The 16,724-nt window shown below is 41.5% G+C and overlaps 1 protein-coding gene across 1 annotated transcript in view; it reads left to right on the top strand.

The window, feature by feature from the left end:
- The window catches only part of TRABD2B (TraB domain containing 2B), a 256,233-nt gene that overhangs the window by 200,958 nt on the left and 38,551 nt on the right, over positions 1-16,724 (top strand). The window contains exon 5 of the mRNA XM_422458.8: positions 10,134-10,224. Within this exon, the coding sequence (XP_422458.4) occupies positions 10,134-10,224 (91 nt within the window). The remainder of the gene's footprint in view (positions 1-10,133; positions 10,225-16,724) is intronic.

Below are 16,724 nucleotides of genomic sequence, written 5' to 3'. Positions count from 1 at the left end.
GGAGCTAGCTAAAAGCACAGAGCAAGACTATATGTAATTGCTTCTAATCCGGGATCAAGGGCAAACTTGCAAATGTTTGCTCTGGTGTTCTCCACCAAATGGCAGAGGAAAAAGGCTGAGTCCAAACTGAAGGGCAGTCTGGATATTTTGTGTAGAGCCAAGGCACATCTCAGCACACCAAGCCAATGGGGCACCTGCAGGAAGGCAGGGTCACCTATTGAGGCACCCATAAACTGAGAGCCCATGAGATCTGTGGTGGAGATCTCAGCTATTGGATCATGTTGCCTCTCATTATTTGCAGTGGTAGGTTAGCCTCCAAGTGCCATTGGAACTGTACTGGTTAACTACAAGTAAAGGGTAACAGTGATCTCACCTTAACTTATTCACAGCCTGATTTGTGAACTTTCTGGTGTGTTTTTCTGCAACAACAGTGACATCCAGTGGCCAGCTGGAATGTTCTTTGAAAAACATGAACCATCACGTTCGCAAAAGGCTTCTATATTTGAAAAAAATACTGACTAATGAGGCTGGGGTTTGACATGATTGAAAATTTTCCTTTTCTTTCTTTTTCTTCTCCTGTAAAGGGCGATGCAATGGTTTCTATTTCCCTTTACCAATGGGGGGCTTCTCAAGAAATGCGCTGGAAGAGGCTGGTACTTTCTGCTCCAGCACAGAGTTTAGCCTACATCTGTAAACATCAGAAGGCCAGCATTTTTCTGAGGAATCACTGTGGTTTTTGTGCTATGGTACTGCTATGTTTTCAACTGGTGAGACATCGTGGTTTGAAAAAAAAAAAAAATAATAATAATAATAAAAAAAAACCAAATAAACCACTAGAAAGGGGCTCCTGGAAAAGATGACGAAACCAGTGCAGCCTGTAAAATAATAGGCTGTGAGGTCAAAACCAGAAAAGAACAATCTAGGTTTCATATCCTATCAGCTGAGAGCTTTGGTTTGTAGTTTTGAAGCCCATTTCTAAGGGGAAAATGACAGCTTGTCTGTAGTCTTTTGAAGCTGTTTCAGAGCTGTAGATACCATTGCCGATTAACTTTTCTCTGTGGCTTAATCTCACAATAGAGTGACATTATGGATTTACTTATTTTTATTTATTTATTTTGGTTTAGAGCCGTACCTGTGCAAAACGTAAGCACTGGGAGGAGCCTGATGATATGCTCAGATGGCAGATTGAAGGCAAACACAAGTACTGTTCCATTTAGTGCATAGTTGTATTACAGACCTATCAGCACAGGATGCTCTGGAAGTCAAATGCATACATGAGTCCAAAGAGGGATTAGACAGTTTCAGTAGTCCAGCTCTGGGAATCCTGGAGCCTGCAGTAATTTCCCAATGTCCTCACCAGAATTTCCTACAAAAAGCTTCTAATTACATCCTTATTACCTGCCAGATATCTTTGCCTGAGGAAGTTGAAGATGCAGCATTTCATAGTACTGGCCATGTCCTAAGAAAAGTTGAAGTCGCATAAGATTGGGTCCTTGCTGGGCTGTGCCTCAGAAATGTTTCCAGACATTCAGTGAAGCACTCAGCATGCAAAAAATGTGTTTTGCTGATGGAGGAGCTTTCTAAGGCTCAAGCAGCTCAGATTGCAAGTTACTGGAGGTGTCTTGGTAAGAGTACAAGCACAGAGCAGAGAGGTGTGGAAACAAGCATTTTCCCCTCTACCCTAACCGTTGCCTTATGCCTTTCAAACTAGTTCTGGGTGGCTTGGGGATTTGCAATGGGATATGAAACACTTTGCTTAGAGGCTACCTGCCTGATGCCAGCTGTTGGGACTTTAGCATGGCAGCTGTCCTGGAGACAGACAGTGGCTAACATGAAAAGAGCTGATAACTTTGATTCAGATGGAAGCATATTGTCTACCTTAGCTAGGCTGTGAGCACCCTAACGAGACACCTTTGGCAAAAGAGAGACCGCATTTCCTTATGGATTTCCTCACTGCTTCAAGCATTGATAACATTCAGCAAACAATATTGTAAGCTTTACAATACATGCAGTGCGTTTCATACCAGACCATCCCTATGGAGGTGATTAGATGGTCCTAGATTGTTGGGACAGATGTTTCAGTACCCTGAGAAGATGTTTCAGTACCCTGAGAAGATTTTTAGAGATGCTGCTTTTCCTCAGACTCATCTCATCTCATGCTGCAGTGATGAGGATGGGTTAAGTTCCCAAGATTTTGTGTATTGGCCCCACCTGTTGCAGAGGGTCACATGAGATACCCAGGGGTGTATTCTGTTGTACAACTCCAGAAGGGCAAACACCTCTAGTCACACCATATATCGTACTTCTGCATAGAGTGACATGTTCCCAACAACATGACTCAGTGAGAAGCATGCTCCTTAAAAATTGAAAAATAATGTGTAATAGTAGCATTCTATATAAGGAAAAATGTCAATAACCATAAACTACACAATGTCTCAGACTAGGCAAGCCTACCTTTACTCATAGTAAAATGTGGGGACAAAATAACAGGCAAAACCTTTGTTTCAGTTCTGTTCACATAATTTTCCTCCTGTAGCTTTCTTGTCCTGGTAGGTTGTTCCAACTCATGACAGCAAATGCTATAACTACTTTTTCAAAAGTAAACATCTCAAATCTGTAGTCTTTGCTTGCTCACAAAAGACATTTCCCTTCAATCTGTACATGCTTGGCATGGTCAGGAATTATCATCCTGATATAGTAAGGTTTTGTGAGCTACTCATCCACCTCCCTCTACCCTTTAGAACTGTATCTGTGAGCTATTTCCTTAAGAATATGTACTGCACAGGTCATCCTCAGCTGGGCCTTCTGTCTGTAGGGAAACTTGTTTATTTTTTTAGGCTAGAATATGAAGCAAACCAAAGAGGACCACAGTCAGCCAGAGCACATCATCAAGGAGTGATCAGCAAAAGCCCTGTCCCTTACAAACCCTTGCACAGTAAGGAAGAGGCACAGGGCAGAAGAGGGAAGGGTGGGGTGAAAGGATGGAAGGGCTGCATGCAGTATTCAGAAGCTACTGCAGGATGATAGGACAGCTTGGTGGGCAGTCATACCAGATCTGGTAGGTGCTTGGAACTCTTTAAACTGATGTGGTTGATCGTACACGTCTTTCCATCTGTATTTGAGATGATGAAATGGATTGCTCAGTAAAGGGAATTGAATTCTCCAGTGAGACTGACTAACTTACACTAGTCATATCATTTGAGATGCCTGAAGCAGCAGTGAACCCTGGTGTGAGTTCTCAGCTGTTGCTGTGGTGTGGCACAGAGGCCAGAGGATGTGCTTGGGAAGTGACCTCACTTTAGTTTTTGCTTGTATTGTTTCTCTTAACCAAAATGAAACATCTGGTTTAGGCTTGAAAACAGTTGAACTTTCTGTTGAAGGAAAAGACAAAGTAAATAAGTATTTTATTGGTTTCCTTGTCCTATACATAGGGCAACTCAGCAAGGAAGAGATGAGCAAAGATGGTACAGAACTGAGTGGCTAAGCTCGTGGGATGGCACTGCATAGGGCCGTCAGCTGGAGTTGGAAAGCAAAGAGTTGTGCCAGCACAGCACTGGTTCCAAACTGGTAAGGTCTGGGGAGAGGATTGAGTCCAGTGTTTCACTGAGCCCACTGGGGTCTCTGCATGGTGCTCTAGGCTAGTTCTGAAGGATTTTTATGTGCCTTCAGTGTAGCTTCATGCCCTCAACGGAAGGGTAAAGAAGAGGAAGAATAGAACAGAAGAGGTGTGAGAGGTTTTGATTACATGGAGGAATGGTGAGAAAATAGAATAAGACTGTGAATCTGTCCCTCTTTCAGACAGAGATGCTCTGAGTGCAGTCTTGCACTGCAGTTCTCAAAGACACCCCAGGGCAACATAAATCTGTGCTCCACAACCTGACATCAGTCTAGAATGACCCCCTCAACTTTTGGCCCCGTGTCACTCTAGTATGCACCCGGCTATGGTGTGGCCCTTCTCCAGAGCAAGTTCTGCAAGTGCTCAGGGGTGAGAGGTGATTACATGCAAGGAAGGAATGGAGAGCCATGGGGGTAATGCTGGACTTTCAAAGCTCTGAACATTTTGGCCTTTCATGTTTTATTGCTTTGCTTCCCGTGACTCTCTGGAAGTGGCTGTGAGTCAGTTCCTCGCAACTGCAGAGAATAACAACATCAAACAAGAGGGAAATGATTTCTCCATCTGCCTTGGAGAAGTAGTGGCATGATGTAAGGAGGCTATGATGAAAGCCTGCTTTACAAGAACTTTGAACAGGTTTTGTACAGAAGTATTTTTAAGGCATGCTTTAGGCTTGGGTACTCTTGCCAAAACACAGGAGAAAGGCTCATTCCCTGCATTTCCTTCCCAGTTTCTTGCATAAAACTGAAATTTCTAAGTGAAAAACCATGTCCTGCAGCAAAGGAGCAGCCAACAGTCTGGGGAGACAGGCTTGTGTGTGAAAGGTGGAGTACAGTTCCCATCTTTTCCTGAGTGCTGGGTACTCTTTTCTGTGGGAAAGACCCCTATGGAGAGCATCAGCAGACATACTGGAGGTGATTGCTGAGGCTGCTGAGTTTCTTTTGGGTGCTGGTTCACTCACCCATGAGTTGTCTATCTCAGTACCTATTGTCTGTTGTGTTTGGGTGCTCTCGTGGCCCAGGAGCTGCTTCAGAGCCCTCTGTTCTGTGCTGTATGTCAAGATATGCTGGAGATATTGATTTAAGGCTGTCCTTGCCTCCAGCTTGAGATTTCAATGAAGTGGTTTAGGAAGAGAGAGAAACCTCTGGAAGCAATTGCAGTCTATACCTGAGTCATCATGAGAAAAAGTGGAAGAGCCTCTGGTTCTGAAAGAATGATATTCATAAGAAATCTTAAACTTAATGGATAGAAACAGCTGTCATACTGGAGGTGAAGTGGAAGGAAAAGAAAGATTTGGAGGCTTTATCTTCAGAACTGCTTTTCCATGTATATGGGACATCTGCAATGGGAGAAAATGATGATGTAGGATGTCATGTGGTTCCCCTGGTAAATTCACATCGTTGTCCGGAGGCCATTGGTTTAAAGTCAAATACTGTAGGATAAATCCAGATAAAACTAATTCCCTGCGCTGTTTGCTGCAGCTTCTTGCCACAACCTCTTCTTGACACCTTCATCACTCAACCTCCAAAATATTCAGTTAACCCATTGCAGAATAAGAGAAATAGCATCCTTTTTGAGGCAGCAAGCAGAGTAATGGGTAAATATTTGTCCCAGTTGTGAACATGCAGCTTCTGACATATGCATTTCTGCCTGCTAATTCTTGTGAAGTCGAGGTACCATAAACATACTGGTGGTGCCAAGGGCCTTGAAAATCAGCATTGAGAGAGGAACGGGAATAGAAACGGCTGCCTCCTGATTGCAAGGCAGCCTGAGGTCTAAATGGCAACAAAACGTTACACATAACGTCTGATTCACTGTGTGGAGAATGTAAAGAATTGAGACCTCCCGACACAGTTTACATTGGCCCTTTTTATGACTAATTGTGCAGAAAATAGCTCTGCTTGTAGTGTGCATGGAAACAGTTCAGGTTTCTGCTGTGTGTCAGCTAATGGGCTAGCAAGGCTTTTTTAGCACAACTTCAAAGGCTCTAGCAATGGAGGTCCTTTGTGAGGGAATTATCTCCTGCTCCTTTGTACCCCTTTATCCTGCTAAGCCGTGGAACAAAGAATTGTGAAATGAAGAGACAAAGTAATTTGTAGGAGATCTCCAGATCTAGATAAAGCACAAAATATTTGCTTAGAAACATTTTTCCTGCTTCTTCCATCAAAACGAGATTGTATTTTTGTGCGTAGGAACACGCAAGTTCTTTTAACTTTCGAAGGATGCAACCTTACGCTTGGTTATGCTAACTGATGGCATCACCAAGATGTCCAAAATGGTGAAGGGGAGCTTTAGCTTCAAAGGTCAATCAGAAAATGCTCAGTTGTGACTGTTAGATTTGGCTGAGAAGTATACTTTTCTCCTGACCCCAGCACCTTCCTCACAAGAAGGAGGAAAATCTACTTTCTCAGGAGTGTGCCTACATGCACACGCTTTATGGAAACCTTGCTTTTTTTATTACCTCTTTAGTTTTTGTTGTTGTTTGTAACAAAGTGGCTTCTTTCTTCCTTCCTTCCAGTGAGAAATGAAACCTTGGGGAGATAACTGTTTTGTGTAGTCCAAAACACAGTTCTTAATTAAACAGAAGTAACAGGGATGGGAGGCATTTGATTAATGTTAGCAACCACGCTGTGTATTGTCTTCATCCAGTGTGTCCAGTCGTAGATCCTCTGTGTCAAAAACACAAAACACAAGACAAAGGAGAAAAAAAGTCTTGCCCTCAAGCAAATATAATGTAGAAGGTCCCAGCAATTGCTAAGAGTTGTCCTCTGTGTTTGCGTTCAAACTCTTTGTCCTCTTTGTCTTTTTACTCTTTGTTGCTGGTGATTGTCCTCAAGACGATCTCAGGAATATCTGCTTATCTTTAGAGGACAGGAGGACTGAGCTGGAGTCCATAACAGAGTAAATGTTTAATGTAAATACATGAAAACCTGCAAATGGTTAACTAGATATTTTGTTCCAGTACTTCAGAGTACGTTGAACACTTGCTGTGCAGTTTGCCTCGTATCATCACAAATATCTTGAGTATAAACATGTAATGGACTGTTGTGTCAATATTGTATTTTATTTGAAGAAGTTATTTCTTTATTTTCTTATGTTTATATTGTTTTAAATGATTAGGAGAGGCTTTCTTGCATATCTTCATATCCAGGTACAGAATTCCACTTTCAAATTCTTATCTAGAAAAATCTTTTCAGCCTGCTTTCTCTCCTATTCCCATACTCGCATGGAATTCCCAAGGCAGGCAGCATTCTGACCTCTTGGATCCAGCTTTCATCAGCTGTCAAGGTAAATTTGGGTTACCACTGCAAGAATAGTTTATCCAGGTTTACAGTGAAGAGGGGAATAGTGACACAGAAGCAAGAGCATTACTCTGTGCCTCTTAAGTTATCTGATCCGCCTCTCAATGCAAAAACTTCTCAATATCTTTTGGAATGAAATTTTCTGTCCAGGGAGATTTTTTTTTTTTTTTTAAGTTTTTAACAGAAGCGCATACATATACACATATAAGCATATATATACACACACATATATATTCATATGTCCGTATGAAGTACACATAAAATGTGTGTATATATAAATGAAATCCATTGATGTTGTAATTAATCTGGCAATTATTACATATTCTGTTTGCACATATGGGCAGCCAGAGGCAGGGACTTCTCACTGACCAAATCCATGCTGAACAGAAGTGCTTCACATACATAGGTTAAAGTAGTTTTTATTACATGCCAATAAAAGTGCTATATTGTTGTCAATATTCAACATCAATGCTTATCTCAATTTGTATGTGACCACAGGGAGTTGTTTTATGTGAGACATTTCTCATATTGAAAGTCATCCTAGATTTTAAAACAAGATAGACTTATCAGCAGGAAGAAAGCCAAGACATTTCTTCCAGGAATTCTTTTAGCCTTGGAGCTACAGCAATGGCAAGAGTGTTTTCATCTTTCTCTTGACCAAACTGCACAGGACCTCCCAGGTGCCACCTTTATCCACAGATCTTACCTTACTCTTCCACATATTTCTGGTCCTTTGTACTTGGCAAATTTCAGCATCCAGAGCTAGAGTGGAAAAGGTGCTGGACAGTCCATGTTTTCTTCTGCTGTCATGCACTGTAGGTCCCCGTGTCATCGCGGTCTCGACAGAATGGGCAGGAGCAGGATGCCAGGAGGCGTCACTTTGGGTCTCATCCATGGCTTGAAAGGGATTTGCATATTTTGCTGGGGAGCTGATGTTGGTGTAGGCTTGCCATTTAGCGGATGAGGAGTCATAATTATTGCATCGTTACCCCCTTTTCCCCTAGATTTAAAGCAATTAAAATTGCTTTCTTTTGGTACTGTCCTGAAGTCAAAGATTTGCTGGATCTAGGACAATTTATTTCTATTAAGAAATATCTTGGAATTTAAGACTGCTTCAGGGAAAAAGTAGAGCATTGGAGTATGGACACAGAAAGGTCTCTGACCTTGACAGTGTTGGTTTTGATTCCTCAGTGTCACTTGCCAGTGACAGAATTGTGGTCGTTGTTTGCTTTGGCCACGACATAAAAATACAGGATATGATCAAATCCAGTTAATCACTCACAAATGTCTCATTTCTTGAATCTCTGAGGGTGTATAAAACATTTTTGGGACTGCTCTCTGCTCCTTTGGCTTTTATAGTAAATAGGCTAGGGGAAAATCAAATTTTGAGTTGTCTTGAAAAGAAGCGGAGGAATTCTGGAACACGTTAAAGCTCTGCAAATGTATGTTTAATCATTTAAAGAAATGTCTTTTGGCTAAAAGCTCCTACCAGTGCTTGCAAGTTGCTCTAAAAGCCATACAACTACATCATTCTCACAACTGATGCGAATTAGCGCCCTTGTTGGCAGCGTAAGCAGAGAGAAGCAGGCTTAAGGAATACTGGAGACCGAATTACTCTTACATTCCTTGTGACTTTATGCAGCATGGGTGAAGTGTCCTAGGGCTGACTCTGCTCACAGTTACATTAAGTCATCATATAGTGCTATTGATTGGTGTTAGAGAATTTTCTTTCCAGATTTTTCCAATGATGGTATGAACAGAGGAAAAGTCAGGCATGTCTTGCCAGCCTTGTCTTTTTTCTGTGAAAAGCATTTGATTCTGCACTGGAGACAGGTAGTTACAGGAATCTCTGTATTAAATGTATATTTAATATTTACCCTGTGCTTAAGGCACACGTACTCCCTCTAAGCAGCAAACTCTAAGCCAACCAGAGGACTGCACTTCTACATGTGGCACGTGGTGGAACTCACTGCTGCAAGATGTTGTGGGGCAAAAAGTAGATGGAGGCAGAGGTCTGAGCGCATTCATGATGAATTGGTCTATTCAGAGCTGGCAGTGAGACGTGATGACCTGGCTGTAAATGAGGGTCACCCAGCCATGCAGAGATAGAAGTTAAAGGATGTAATGGGTGAGGACTGTTCTGTTCTTTCCCAGTCTCTTTCATTTATGTATTTTTATATATTTACTATTTACAGTGAGCCACAACTGGAGTCAGGTTACTGTGCTACGTGGACTTAAATATAACCTGTTAGTGGAGTTCTTGTGTCCTTGCTTTATACCTCAAACCCATCCTGAAAACAATGTGGAACTCTGACAATAAGTTGAAAGCTTTGGAGGGATTACACCGCCTTATTGAGTCTGTGCCCGAAGTCCTTTGAGGATTCCCATTGACTCCAGTAGGATTTGGTTCAGACTCAAGTGTATAGAATTCCCTTAAGTAAACTCTTTCAAGGCCCATACATGCTGCAGTACTTACTGGGCTCTTTGTTACTTCTGTGAATAGGAATGCAACCTTTACACTTCCACCAAAGTGCACTGATTTACAGAACTAAGTCTCCTTATCTGGGGAGAGATGAAGTTACCATCCCAACCCCTCCTAACTCAGCTGTGCAGGTGGCTGAGAGTTTGATCAATCAATTTCTGAACCACGTTCGTTTTAGGTGGATGAGCCCTGGGTAGAGCAACTTCAGAGCTTCTTCATGAGCAGATGCCCATGAATGATGATGGGCAGGGTAGACGTCTGAGGGTGTAAGTTGTTTTAATTCATGAGTCAGTGCCCGAGCAATACTCTTTTCACCACTACAGAGTCATTCAGATAGTCACGTTAGAAGATCCTTTAGTCAATGCGCATAATGAAAGTTGCCATGTTAGAGGTTTGCAAATTCCTGTACAATAAAGTAGTATTAAAAAAGAATCCATCTAGGTTTTGTTTTATACGTATCCTTGGTCATGTGAGGAGAGAGAGGGATAAGCAAGATGGAAGAAGATCGTATCAGGCTGTATGTGGTTTGTTCCCCTGCTCATTGCCAAAGGCTGTGGGCAAAGCAGTTAACAGCAGTTGCGTCACCTCAACTAATAGCATAATGTGCCTTTCTTGCTTCTAGAGCTAGTTTAGCTTCTGGTAACCTTGTGTCCCAAGCCTGTTGTTCAAAAGGAGAAAATCAAATGAGTGAGCAGAGCAGTTTGATTGACAGTGCTATTTTCTACCTGTATTTTAGGTCACTTCCTGGGTAACAACACTGTGATTGATGTACTGAGACAAGCAGGATTTGAAGTGGAGCACACCCCTCCTGGACAACCGATTGGAAAGTAAGCAGCTGCCCACAGATTATTAATCATTTTCTTTCCTTATCTTTTTTTCTTCCTTTTTTCTCTAATGACGTGAGATTATTGCATTAGTAAAGGAGGTGGATGAGGGGATGTGGCACCTTCCCTTCCCACCCAAACTCCAGACAAAAAGTGTGCTATAAGGCATCCATAGAATGAGTCTGGAAAATCAGGGAGCTTCAGTAGCTATTCCTTTCACTTGTGAACATTATTCCTATCACAGCTACTTAATACTGCCAGATCAAGGACACTGCAGTTTCTTCCTGTTTTCAAGAAAAATCTTGTTCTAGTAATTTGCCTTGTAAATATTTTTGGTTGCTTCCCCATTGCAGAGCAGTGAAGTGCCACCAACTTCTTTTCTCAGGCCTCTCTGTCAGGCTGTCTTCTTCAGGTGGGATTTCAGTTTTGCCTGAAGGACCATATTGAATGTAGCAGATGCAATTTACATTCTGGAAAGTGAGCTGTATAGGTAAAAAGTGTTTGAATATTCCCCAAGCTTCTCTATCCATGTGATCAAGTGTAAAGCAGGCAAGGAAGACTGATTACCAGGCTCTGGGCAATCTTCATTAGTATAAGCTGAAGTACAGCACAAAATTGTTCTCAACTAGTGAAACAGATTTCCTTCTTTCCATAGACTTCTCTTCCTTAGCAGTTCAGATGAGGTCTTTGTTTGCTTGAGGTCTGTGAATATCTTAGAAAATAAAACTGGAAGAGGTGGTGAGATACCATTAGGTTTGCAAAGTAAACCTTTCCCCTGCAATCTGCAGATAGAAATTGGCTGAGATTTCCCCATTATAGGATTGTTATCCTCATTAGGAGAAAATGTTAGCAGCATGGTTCTGTTCCTGGTGGGGCCAACATGACGTAGTCCAAATATGAGGTGAGTTTCAGGATAGTGGATTAACTGGGGGGTTAGGATACCATGACTGAAAAAGCTACGTTTCATGTACTTGGAAAATCTGTCTGATTCAGCCTTGTTTGTGAAACAGTCACAATGATTTATATAGAATATAATATAACTCAACTATACATAAGTGTCTTTGACAGAGCATTTATCCTAAATGACTCTTGGAATATGTTGAGCCATAGAAGCCCAGTCTGAAATAACAATGGGAAGAAGTGGAAGAAAAATCTAACACAAAGCAGAGCATATATTCAGAGGAGGTTTAAGAAGCACTTGTAACATTGAGAAAAGTCAACGTGACACAGGAAGAGGTGTAAATGCCTTAACTGCCTGAAGCTTGAAATTTTGGCTAAAATGAACCAAAAGGCCTGTGTCAAAAAATACAGCAAAACAAAATCCCAGCAAACAATACCAAAACAGCTGAGTTTTGCAGTTCCTGCAGGGGTGCAGTTTCTGCATTTCTGACTAAAGCTTTCCTTTAAAACTTGCCTGAAAGTAATACTATTTACTTTCCTCTCCTGAAAGTAATACCTCCTGTTTTATTACTTCGGCCTCCAATGTCAGAGGTGGATGTTGGTGGCATGGCAGTAAAGGTTAAACCTTTCCACCAATATTCTGTTAGATTTTGTTGCCATGTGACACTCCATGTGGAAAAAATTGCAATCACTGACATTCATCAATGCTTGCTGAACATTTATGGAAACCAAACAGTGGATGTTAGCACAGTGAGGTGGTAGGTGGTGCATTTCTGCAGTTGCAACAGTGAGAGAAAGACAAGGCACATTCTGGATGACCATGCAGATATTTATGAGCACGACATGCGGGCTCTTGTGCATTGCTGGCAAAAATGCATAGCTAGTGGTGGTGACTGTGCTGAAAAGTAATGTTTTGTAGCTGAGAATTTGCTCTATCAAATAGCATTATTGGGTTCTTCGTATCTGTCATAGTTTCCATGGAAATAAATAGGAGGCGTTACTTTCAGAGCAACCCATCTACAATATTGATGTGCATACTTTGAGTAAGTTGACATTTCGGAGTATTGGACTGAGTTCAGAGAGGGCATAATGGTTGTATATAGTAAATAGCTTTTGTATTCCATAAAGACAAGATGTTCTGATAAGGAATCTGTAGGTATCCCTACGGTCTGATGATTTTTATCTTTTCTTCTGTTGGTTTTTTGTTTGTTTGTTTGTTTTGCCTTCCTCTTTCCTATTTAAAAGATGAAATTTGAAAGCAGCTAGAAGGGCCCACAGGAGGAGAAGTTTTTGAGGTAGTAGCTACACTAAGCCTATATATACATTGAATAAACATGTAAAAGCTCGAAATTTGTTTTGAGCTGTTTGAAGGAAAAAAAATGTTTTGTGAATCACTGAGATGCAGGTGGCTTTGTCTTGTGGAGCCATACATGAAATAAGAGGTCTTTCTCTCCTCTGCTTAAACCCATAGAGACATTTCTGCTTGACTTTGAAGTAGGTTGCGTAAAGGAGTACGGCCTACTGCACTGCATTCTGGCACTGACAATTGAAAATCGGATGGTTTTCTGGGAAGGTCATCTGGACTCTAATGTAGAGAGTTGAGGGGGGGGAGCTGTGGACAGCACATGGAAAAAATGTAAGGACCGGAGGAGGAAAAAAAGCAGCTGCACGCTTATGTTTTGGCCAAGGGAATTCAAAAAAGGGATTGTTGTTCATGGATTGTGCCCAGAATGGCCAAGAGGAATGATTAGACCTGGCATGCAGGAACTTCCAGAGGTCTATCGTATCTGTGCTAAGGTTGGTTATGGCTGATTATTTTGGCTGCTTCGTGACATGAAGTTGGTGGATAGTCTTTCTCAGGTTAAATCAGAAGCCTTGTTTTTTGAAATGACGAAAGTAACCTCAGCAAAACACCAGTGCTACTTCCTACTTAATGGGAAAAAAGCAGGTTTGTTTGTTGTTGTTTTTCTTAGCTCCTTGTTCCTACAGTAGTATAATTACTGTTAATGATTGAAATGATCAGTAGTCTGAACTTTATTGTTCAATCATAATGGAGCAATATTGTCACAGTTAGGTGGGGTATCCAGTTCAACCTCTACCATCCATTTCAATTTCAGAAAGCACAAGAGGATACTCTTTAGAAAGAACTACTACTGTTCCCGTGTATCAGAAAAGCCTTGAGAAGAGCTGAACAGGACAAAAAGCAAAGCTGTCTAAACTTTGTTACGTTCAGGCTGGGTAAATCCAGGTGGCTGTTAGCATCCTGTGTCCAAAATACTTATGAGCCATTTAACTACCTGTCATCTTGGAGACAACCAAAGTGCGTACCTAGAGTTTCATTTTTCTTTCGTCTAGTGACAAGCACACATTTGAGCCAAGCTCTTCCTTTCTTAAGGTGCTGGAGAAAAGTAAAGTGAGACCTTGTCAGGCTGGAAGGGATAGCCAAGACTTGTAGGGTTTTCATTGCTGCAGAATGAATGAACTGGAAAGGAAAAGCTTATATAAAGTACATTTAGGTGTTGTAATGTATTTGGGAGCTCTCACTTGATGGATTTCTGAAATGCCCTACCAGCTGTTATTCTGCCTGGTGGTTCTACGCTGACCTTTCCAAGTCCCATCTATAATCCCACCAGCTGACCATTGAAAATACCTTCTTTAAAGCTCAGTCTTTTTCTGTAAAAAATACTCTCTTGTACTCAGAATGCAGAACCATGCTGTAAACACTTAAGGACTTGTCCTCACATTGGCTTCATTTGTTTAATTTGGTGTCTGATGGAAAGTGTCCTGAATCTGTTTGCCTGACAAACATCAGCATTCATATTTTCTTCTTACTTTGTTGGCTTTTGCTGTTGTCCCCAAATAAAAGCACTGGGAAAGGAAAAGCTGAATCAGTATCTCATCACTTTGCCCTGAGATGAATGAGAGGCAACTCATATGCATGGGGTTCTGACCAATTGGCTGTCCCTGGCAGTCTCTTTGGAGAGCAGAGCTGTCTGCTTGGGTTGTGGAGAGAGGAGAGAAGGGAGAAAGTTTTCCCCTTAGATGGATTCCAGTGACTTGAGCAGATAAGGGGCCACAGCTGCTTCATATTTAATTGGAAACAGCCAAATTGCAAGATCAATTCAGGAAGCACCTGTGTCCAGTGATGACTCTCTATTGTTACTGAGTTCTCAGAATCAGCTTTGACCCTCTGCCATGTGCCGAGCCTTGACATACTGCACACACTTTTCTAGGCCAAAAAAACACACGGCTGTGCTCATTTCCATCAGACTTCTCTTTCAGATATTATGCTTAATGCTGCTTTCTTTCAAAATGGGAGAATTCATGACAGTCTTTTATTTCTGGCCATCTGAGAGTTTACTGCGAACTCTCAGAGCTCTGCTGTAGAAATTAATTACCCTTCCTCCTTATGGTCGAATTTCCTGGACCAATTGAGGCAACGTGTCTTTGCCATTGTAGCTTCTCCTGTTCCTTCTTTCTGAAGCAAAGAGCTCGCTCATTCTCCTTTTCCCACAGCATCCTACAGGTGTGACCCTGGCTCCTCAGCATCAGCTCTGTCTCATAATGGAAGTTTCTTTGCTCCACTGTAAATGTTTTTTTGTTTCCCAAAGGATGAAAGCACACCTGATCCACACATTTGATGAAGCTTTTACATTCCATTAGGATTCATGACCTTCAAAACCCAGTGTGCAGAGCTGGGTGGAAAGTGTTTCACGTGATGTTCCCCTCAGTGCCCTCTGGAGACTTCCAGATGTTGCCATGCTCCTTGGGACTGCTGGGCACCTTGCGCTTTGGGGTGACAACCTGAAAGGGTTCCCCTACTCTCATTGTCATGGACCTCTTAGTGTTTGGGACATCCTTGGAGGATGTTAAATTTTCCCAGGTTAAAGTGAAATAATTAAGATTGTATTAGAAAAGAGAGAAGAAAAGAATCATGAGACCTATGGCATTTCCATTGAGAACAACTGAATTAATTGAAGAAAAAGAGCCGGGGAGATGTGACACTATTCTGGATCTCATCTCTTCTGTAACAGGGAAAAATCTGTGGGTGGAATAATCTCCCTGTTGGGATGGTGCAATTCTTCTTAATCTTATTGTAAACCTTTGGATCTTTGACTTGATCTGAGCCTGAAGATCATACTCCCTTCACAAGCTTTCTTGCCCTCAGAAGAAAAGCAAACCCATTATTTAGGGGTTTCCTTTGACAGTGTAATTTACAGTAAATGGTCTATAGGGATTAAATGGGGTTCATCTGCGTGCACTGGCAAATTTATTGCTTCATCTAATACTGGAGAATATAACAACTTAATGCTTACAACATTTTGTCATGAAAATATACGCTTTATATTTTCAAGGGTTTCCCATGTACTTTTAAAATATTCTCCTTTGTGATTTAATTTTCTTTGTCTATAATTACCTTACATCCACAAAGTATAGGGTCTGAGCCAATCAAAGTAACTAGTAGAGGGAGAGAAATTAAAGAGAAGCTCCAAGACATGGTAGAGAAGCAAAATCAACTTACAAGTTCTCAGCCATGGAAATTTAATTATCCTGTCACTTCCTGAACAATACACTGCCTTGGGCCAATGTGTCTGCATGTTCTTCAGGCTATCTTAAAACACTAAATGTCTTCTGAAAGAGTGGAATTCAGCAACTTACTACCAAAAAAAAAAAAAAAAGTGTAAGCTAATTCATGGTGTTGGTGAGAGAATACAGAACAAAACTTCTCAGGAATTTTGCTTGACTGTTGTTCCCAGTGGAGCATTTACTGTTCTCTGTAATCAGATTTTGTCCGTGGCAGAATTCAGTTTGAAAAAGTGATTCATATTCTATACCGTTCTGTTCCTCAGGAACTTGCAGAAAGGCCTATAGGGGAGCCGGGGAGCCTGGGCTTGTTTCTTTTTGCTTAAGGGCAGCTTGCTCAATGAACTGTCCTGAAGCCTATGCTAAGGTTCCTAGGTTTTCAGCTGCTTTGCAGCCCATCAGTTTCAGGAGATTTGGATCTCATGCTCTATAAAATAATAGTCAACATGGAGAGCCTTGCAGACTTAAAAAAGATCAGAACTAGTTCTTTATTTCTCAGCCAAATTTTGGAGTTCTTCCTTCCAGAGGAAAGCTGATTTTTCATCCTCTTTCTGCTTCCAGCCAACTCCTCTTACTCTAACATCATTAGCATAAGATTAAAATTCTGGCCCATAGTTACTAGAGATAAAGCTGATGCAAACTGCTGACATCAACAGCAAGGCTTCTATCAGTGCCACCAGCTGCTAGAGCAGGGTCATCATTAACACGAGATTGTTAATGGTCATTTCCTATCCTTGATTGTGAGGAACCATGAAAGAATCAGTAGAAAATGGAGGTTATACTCATATAATTACTATAGTCAGTGTAGAAAGACTGGTGTTTCTTGGGGAGCACTTATGGGTTTCTTAGCCTTCCCAACTTGCTTGCAGTAGGCATCTGGCTAGTTTTAGGTGACTAATCATTTGAGATGAACTCCCCTCCTGTTTGAAGAATTTGGTTGAGTCAGACAATGTCATTAGACTCATTTAACCCTTCGGAAAATTGCACCATCCTCTCTACAGCATTATATCAAAACAGGG

Source organism: Gallus gallus, chromosome 8 (assembly GCF_016699485.2).
Source record: "Gallus gallus isolate bGalGal1 chromosome 8, bGalGal1.mat.broiler.GRCg7b, whole genome shotgun sequence".
Classification (NCBI taxonomy): domain Eukaryota; kingdom Metazoa; phylum Chordata; class Aves; order Galliformes; family Phasianidae; genus Gallus; species Gallus gallus.
The sequence above is the reverse complement of the archived record's forward strand: the minus strand, read 5'-3'. Positions and strand labels throughout refer to the sequence as shown.